General features: G+C 36.6%; 1 protein-coding gene across 1 annotated transcript in view; it reads right to left on the reverse strand.

The window, feature by feature from the left end:
- Positions 1-2,463: 2,463 nt before the first annotated feature.
- phf21b (PHD finger protein 21B) overlaps positions 2,464-8,028 on the reverse strand; it is a gene marked incomplete at both ends in the record, with an annotated part of 13,230 nt that continues 7,665 nt past the window's right edge. The window contains 10 exons of the mRNA XM_083910916.1: positions 2,464-2,730; positions 4,055-4,158; positions 4,235-4,301; positions 4,396-4,554; positions 4,763-4,785; positions 5,497-5,551; positions 5,667-5,743; positions 5,852-5,903; positions 6,146-6,280; positions 7,562-7,903. Coding sequence (XP_083767042.1) covers positions 2,464-2,730; positions 4,055-4,158; positions 4,235-4,301; positions 4,396-4,554; positions 4,763-4,785; positions 5,497-5,551; positions 5,667-5,743; positions 5,852-5,903; positions 6,146-6,280; positions 7,562-7,903 — 1,281 coding nt within the window. The remainder of the gene's footprint in view (positions 2,731-4,054; positions 4,159-4,234; positions 4,302-4,395; positions 4,555-4,762; positions 4,786-5,496; positions 5,552-5,666; positions 5,744-5,851; positions 5,904-6,145; positions 6,281-7,561; positions 7,904-8,028) is intronic.

The raw sequence follows: 8,028 nt of genomic DNA on the forward strand, positions 1-8,028 counted from the left end.
TGTCCTGAAGTTTTTAAAATGTTCTGCAAAACTTTTCTTTGATCATTTTGTTCACGGTGCAATTTTAGCTTTTTAATTAGCAATTAGCTTCTTTTTTTTTGCACTTATATTGTTGTTTTTACAGACATTTTAATGCGTGGACTGAAATAATCACAGACTTTCGGACTCAGATTGTGTTCGAAGTTTTACTTACTTAGCGTTTTTTATGGTGCAAAATGATCATTTCAACGTTTTCTTAGCGACGCGGCACTTTTGTCGCGTTTTGCGCAGATTTGACGCAGTTGTTCCGCTTTGATACGCACTCTGATATGATTTAAAAAAACAAACAGAAAAATTAAGTCACATTTTCTTCTCGCGTGATAAAAGGCATTTGTCGTCTTTTTTTTGTTCGCGTTTGTGCACTGACCGGAGTTTGATGGCGACTTTTACATTTGTAACGTTTAAATGGAACTCTCTGGACCAGCAGGAAGACTAGCGAGGATAAATGGACGCCGTGTCCACCGACAGTCAGAAAAGCGTTGTTGCAGTTTTTTTGCGACAGAATCGTCTCCCGTTTTCTCCTCGTCGACTTTTTACGAAAGATAAAAAATAAATAAATAAATAAATGACGCAACGAAGAGGAAAAAAAAAACCCTGGATTTGAAAGGATTTGTACTTGAGGCAGTGTTCAGTGTTCGTCTGTCGCTTCAAAAAACACCAGTAAAAAAAAAAAAAATTCAGATATATTTCATATAATCATATAAAAACAGGCAGGGCGCGGAAACAAAAGCATGAAAGATGAACGATCCCAGTAGAAAAAAAACAAAGAGTTTTTGGCATTTTTTTTTTGTCCTACACTGGTTACATCATCATCATCATCATCATCGTTATCGTCGTCGTCGACACGGTGCGTTCGAGTGCAGCTGCGAACAAACTTAACTGTCGCCTCGCGTTTGTTCTTTCAAACAAGAATATGCAAAAATAACGTCAAAAAAATTTTTTTGTTATAAAATTCAAATAAATTAGAAATAAATAAATAAATAAAAATGAAATAAAACACAAAATTAAGTGAAAATTAGGGGTGAGGCAAAATATCGCAATATTTTTGCGTGACCATATATCGCTTTTGAGATGACAAGTATTGATTTTTTTTTTAACTCGCATTAAAAAAATGAATTAAAAAAAATTACATTTCAGTCCACTAGAGGGTGCCAAGTGCTCTTGCGAATTTTAAATATCGCAATATTTTTACGGGACAATATTCAATTGCTTTTGAGATATTAAGGAGATATTTTATTTATTTTTTTCAATTAAGCATAGAATTTTTTTTTTTGATTTACAAATTAACATCAAATTTAAAATATTACTTAACGTTTCAGTCCACCAGGGGGTGCCAAGTGTGAGAATATCGAGATATCGTATTGTGGTGTCTCCCACCCCATCAACAAATAAATAAATAAATAAATAAATTAATTAATTAATTAATTAATGTTTTAATTTATTAATTAATTAATTCATTCATTCATTCATTCATTCATTCATGTATTTATTAATTAATTAAATAATGGTAAATGTAGTTATTTATTACTTAATTAATTAGTTAATTAATTTATTAATTAATTTATTTATTAATTAATTAATTAATTAATTAATTAGTTAATTAAAAACGTGAACAAAATTGATAAACAAATATTGCAATATAACAAATATAAAATAAATAAATAAATAAAAGGTGTTTTAGTCATATTCTTGTTTTGCTGCAAACGGAAACAAACGCGGACTCAGTTTTCGGACGTGACGACCGATACGACCTTCGACGATGACATTATTGGTAATAATAAGAAGAATAAGAATAATACAACATATGTACATTGATCCCCTCGAATACTCGCACTGATCAACGGGAACCAGCGCGAACGTGAAAATACTAAACTCTCAGCTAGAAACATTTTCTCATTTTCTGTAGTTTTTTTTTCCTCTTAAATACTTTTTTTTTTCTCTATTAATACTGAAAAAAACGTTATTATTATTATTATTCTCTCTGTTCTCGTTTTTTTTTTTTTTTGTTTGAAGGCTCGTACGCGATGAAAACGTCTTCCTGAATCGTTTATGGCAGAAACAAACATCTACGCAGATAATCGTAATAATAATAATAATAATAATATATAATAATAATAATGTACACGACGTCGCTAACGAGCTAACCTTGCTCTCTCGCTCGCTCATCGCGGATTTGTGTTTACAAAAGGGAAATATGTAAATATGTTTCTGTGATGTCATAAATACATTAAGGCCAAGAACGTTAATAAATAGAAAAGAACGTATTTTTGTTTTAAAAAAAAAAAGAAAAAGAAAAATCTCCTTAAGCACTGTAGGTGTCGTCGTTTTTTTAAAAAAAATACTTGACTTGCGTGGACGTCGGCGCCGTCTCAGTTCGTTGTGACCATTTTTTTTTTACGATCCGGACAACTGAAGTGGGCGGGGCTAGTTGTTGTTGTCCTGGCTGTGGGCGTGGCTCTTCTGCAGGGGCGTGGTCAGAGCGACGCCCTGGGCGGCGGCGGCGACGGTGCTGGTGGCTTTGATGCAGGACTGCGAGAGCAGCGAGGCGGCGGCGATGGTGGCGGTGGTCGTCATGGTGACCTGGATCAGCTGGTCGCGCTGGATGAGCCGCACCAGCGACTTGAGGCGGTCGAGCGACGCCTGCGCGTCCCGCTGCTGCCCGAGGAGGCGCTCTCTCACGTCCCGACATTTCTGACAAAGAAACATACAAGAAAGTTCTTTAAAAAACTGGATTTGTACGTCGAAATTTGCTAAAGAAAAGAAGAACGTTTACGTCGCATTAGGTCACCTGCGATTTAGCTAATTTTAGTTAGCTAGCTAGCTAGTTACATTTTAGTGCGAAAACTTATCACCGTTTATTTTTTGGAGTAAACAATAAATGTTTTGGTTTCCAAAATATCAGAAAAACATTAAAAAAAAAAAAAAAAGTTTGTTTTACCGAAAAAAAAAAATACAAATTTTTCGAATTTAAGAAACTGAAATTTTTTGGGGAAAAAAAGTTGACGATTAACTTAGTCACTGAATAATAATCGATAAAAACTTTGTCGCCTTTTTATCACTAGTGATTTTTCTGCGTTGAATTCGAATCAACTAACAAGCGCGTAACCAGAAAAATTGCGCGTTACGCTAATTTAGCGGCTACGCTAATGGCTGGAAGATAAATGTGTTTTTTAGCACTTTAGCACTCAGTTTTCAAAAATGAAACAGACAAAATATAAATAAAGGGGTAAAGTATCGATATAAAGTATATTATCGTCATCAATAATCTTTTTGATGATAATCTATACGCTAGCGACACATTTCACGAGTGTTAGCTTCAGATAAACGCGGCACAATCTGTTGTGTTTAAAAAAAATAAAAATGGCTAAAAATCTTGATGTAACCTGAACTATAGGTTTTGTTGTTTATCGGATTGTTTATCAAAAATACTACGTATACATATTCGTATATATTAATATATGTCACATAAAAATACAAATTTTTACGGTAGATTTTCTTCTTCTTCTACTTTGTTTAAAAATGCGAAAAAAAAATAATTAACGAAATTTGACGTCAAAAATCTGGAAATCCTAATTCAAGGGTAGCATCATGTGTTTTTGTACTTGCGGTATACTGAGGACCAGTGAGGGTTTTTAACCAACAAAGTGAGGTCATTTTTACAAAGTGGGGACATTTTGGTCGGTCCTCACTTTGTTTTCATTGAAATCACTTAGGTTGTAAACATGCTATAATCCTAAAAGTTTTTTAAGAGAGGTCCTCAATTTAGAACAAAAACCCGTTTTCCAGCCCTGGTGTTTCACACCCTTTTTGCTCTGGGGCTCCCCCTGCAGATATTTTATGGTACTGCACCCAGTCGTTCTTTGCAGATGTCATTCATGAAGTAGATGATTGTTATTGTGTTGATTTATAAAGTGGAAATGCTGGTCCTGTGTGTGTGTGTGTGTGTGTGTGTGTGTGTGTGTGTGTGTGTGTGTGTGTGTGTGTGTGTGTGTGTGTGTGTGTGTGCGTGTGTTACCTCCACGGTGTCGCCGAGCTCCTTGTCCTGCTCCTCCAGGTGAACGCACGCCTTCTTCAGCTCGCCGTTTCGTCTCAAGAGTCGTCGTTTCTCCTCCTGCCTCACTGTTTGTTTACAAACAAACATGTAAACAACAACAACAACAACAACACACACACAGAGTTGTTGTTGTGTCCTTACCCGTCTTGTGTGTGACGTAGGACTGGACGAAGTTCTGAGGCCACGACATGTTCTCCTTGTTCAGGACCTGAGGAGCAGAGAGAGAGAGAGCGACGCGGTGAGTTCACTGTCGCGTGGAAAAAACCGCACGTCGTCGTCGCGACTCGCGCAACCTGCAGTACCTTCTTCTGGCACTTGGGGCAGTACCAGGCGCCTCTGGGCGGCGTCTTGAGCGGCGGGTAGAGGCAGTTTGGGTGGAAGGCGCGCGGACAGTTGTGACACGGCTGCAGCTCGCCGTCCTCCTTACACACCGCGCAGTGGTCGTCGTGCTCCACTTCCTCCTGCGACGCCAAAATAAAACGCTCGGTCAGTTCAGTTTGTGACGGAAAACGTTACCAAAATAAATCTCGTAAAATTTTGTGTTAAGTTTAAAGCCTTAAAAAAAAAAAAAAGGAAAATCATTCAAGTTAAATAAAAACACCTTTTCACTTTCTTTCTATTACATTTTCAAAATAAGAGACTTTGGTGGCGGCGTGTCATGTGACCTACCTTCCAGCAGAGGTCCTCAGTGTCTGCGTGTGAATGGAAGCAGAGCAGAGTTAGTGGCGACAGACAGCGACAGCAGGTTAACGACGAAGAAGAAGAAGCAAAAATGGAAGCAGCCAATGAAAGTGTTTACACTCAGAGGCCACGCCCCCTCCTCTCGCTGTTAGTAACGTGTGTTTTCAGTTGTTAGTGTGGGCGGAGCCTGAGCAGAAGCTGTGATTGGCTAACGGACTTGAAGTCGTGATGAGTTCATGAAAATCAGATATTAAAACATTACATTTTTCAGGTTTGTTCACAGTTTAATTTTCTATAAAAATAAATATGATTTATTATTTTTATATAAGTGTGTTTTTTTTTATGACATGTAGTTAAAAGAAAGAAAAAAGTATCAAAAAATGTGTGCAAAAGTAAAAAAAAAAAAAAAAAACATGAAAAAAAAATTTTATGGAAGTTTTTTTTTAAAAAGTAAAATAAAACTTTGCACGTCTGGTAAAAAAAAATGTTTTATTAAAAAAAAAAAAAATCATAAAAAGTACAAAAAAAATAAAGTAAGTTAAGTCATGTATGGGGGGGAAAATGCATAAATTTGCATTTTTCTTCTTTATTTTTAATTTCAAGTTTTTACTCTTTTTTTAAATTTTAAATTAAGTTTTTGGTTAGATTAAAAAAAACCTGAACAGTTGCATGTTAAAAAAAATAATTCCCAGTAATAAATAATGTAATGAATGATGTTTTACCTCGTGCCGACAGGTAGAGGGAGCTGTTCAGATAATGTGACGCCAGGCGTTTACGCTGCAGAGAGACGACAGAAATTTAGAAAAATTAAAAAACAAATTAGAAATGAGAAAACTCGGTTTTATCTTGAAACTTAAAGTCAAAACGTTGATATAGTCGACGTTTTTCCGACCTCGGGTTCGAAGAGGCCGCTGTACGCCGGGTTAGCCGTGCTGCGTCTTTTCCTCTCCTGACGTTTCAGCTGGATTTCTGTTCAACACAACATTCAGGTTGTTTTTATTTATCGCTTTAAATCAACATTTAGATAAAAATACACACAGTAGATGTTTTTAATGTAATAAAAGTGAGTGAATTTACCTTCCAGATGTTCAGTGGTGACGAGGCCGAGCGCGACCATGAAGGAGATTTTCTGTCCGAGAAAAATAAACAAAGTTAGCGACTGAAGAGGTTTTTTTTAACAGAAGTTGCAAAATTTTCTAAAGTTCTCGAAAAAGAATTGAAAATTTTCTAAAGTTTTTGAAAATTTTCTCAAGTTTTCAAAAATGTTCTAAAGTTTTCAAAATTTTCTAACGTTTTCTTTAGTTTTTTACATTTTTCAAAAATTTTCAAAAATTTTCAAAAATTTTCTAAAGTTTTCTAAAATTTTCTTACCTCCGGGTCCTCGTCTTTCTTCAGGGACGGGGATTTGGGAGTGGGTGGAGCCTCCTGTGAGGGCAGGTCGGCCTGGACGCCCGGCGACGCCTCCGTGCTGCCGCTGCTCGCAGCCTGAGGCTGGATTATGATCACCTGAGAGAGTTCATCCAGATTAACACAAAACTAACCAAATTTGACCATATTTGTTTAATTTTCATGTTTGTCGACTATAAACGAAACTTTTTCTTGAAAATAATTAACTTTTACAGTTTTTCTTTCAAAATAAGACAGGAAAATTAAATTGAAGTAAAATTTAAAAAAATAATTAAAAATGTAGAATATTTTTTTATTCAAAATTTTAATTAATAAATATTTTACTATTAAATCAGTACCATAGTAAAAAAAAAAAATATTGTTTAAAAAAAAAAGTTGTAAAGGTAAAATTTAACATTTATAATTAAATAATGGTTAAAAGAATAGTTTTATAAAAAAAAAAAATGTATTCATTGATAATTTTATTTATTGTTGAAAATGATTAACTTTTACAGTTTTTCCTTCAAAATAAAACAGTAAATGATGACCTATAGTTACAATATGCAAAAATAATAATACGAAAATATATATTATTTTTTATTTTTTTATTTTTTTATAAAAACATTAATTAAAATTTAGAATTTTTTTTTATTCTAAATTTTAATTAATATTTTTTTTATTTTACCATAAATAAATAAACAAAAAAATCAATACCATAGTTAAAAAATTGTAAAGGTGAATTTTACATTTATAATTAAATATTTTAGAAAAATGTATCTTGTGCAGAAAAGAAACCTGTATGGACTTTTTTTTTTGTTATTTTACTACCACAAATAAATGAGTGCATTTTGAATGGACAATTTAGTTTTTTCACTGTCAGAGGTTGTGAGCGCCCCCTACACTGAGAACTGATCCAAAAATCTACTTCAAATGAGGTAGATTTTATTAGCCGAGTCTATTTCTAAGTCTACGATATCTACGTCACGTTTCACGTCTTTATCTCACTGTTAGACAGACTTTTCCAACAGGAAACTGAAGTTTGTAAAACCGCTCACTCTCCCACACCAAAGCCCATAGAGAAAACCATTGATTTTAACATCAACATAGACACATGAGTTCACAGGAGTTGTTGATCCACTGCTGCCTCCATCACGTTCAAATGTCTTACTTTGTTGAATTCTGTTTTAAATCCTTAGCTCAGTGACACAAAGTGACCACAAGAGGGAGCAGCAGACCAGCAGCTCCTTTGTCCCCATGAGCTTAAAATGCCAATTTTCTCTATGGACTTTGGTGTGGGAGAGTGAGCGCTTTTAAAACTTCAGTTTCCTGTTGTTATATCACACACATAAACATGTAGGGGGCGCTCACAGCACTGACTCATGTAAAAACCTGTGGCTTCACCTTGACGGCCTCGCTGACCGCGCTCACTCCGTTGCCGGTGGCGGGGGAGGCGGTGGTGGCGGCGGCGGCGATGATGGCGTACGCCACGCCGGGCCCCGCCGACGCGGCGCGCTGGGTCAGGCTGCCGGGGTCGGCTCCGCCCACAGGGCCGTGGGGAGGAGCCTGCGGCGAGGCGTCGCTGGGCTGGTGCTCGGGGCTGCTGAAGGTGCTGTTGGCGGTGGGCAGCGTGGCGCCCCGGCTCTTGGGGCTGACCACGGCGGTGGCTCGCTGCAGACTGAGCGGCTGCAGTTCCTGACACGGACTGTGGGGGAGGCTGTCCGGGATCTGGGTCTTTGGCCTGACCTGAAGAACCAGAGGGCGGAGGGTTAAGAGGCGGAGCCAGAAATCTGCTTCCTGAAACAGGACTCATCAAAACTCTGCTGGATACATTTTACTATATATGTATACATATATGTATATGTATATGT

The sequence above is a fragment of the Microchirus variegatus genome, assembly GCF_963457635.1.
Source record: "Microchirus variegatus genome assembly, contig: SCAFFOLD_109, whole genome shotgun sequence".
In the NCBI taxonomy this organism is placed as follows: domain Eukaryota; kingdom Metazoa; phylum Chordata; class Actinopteri; order Pleuronectiformes; family Soleidae; genus Microchirus; species Microchirus variegatus.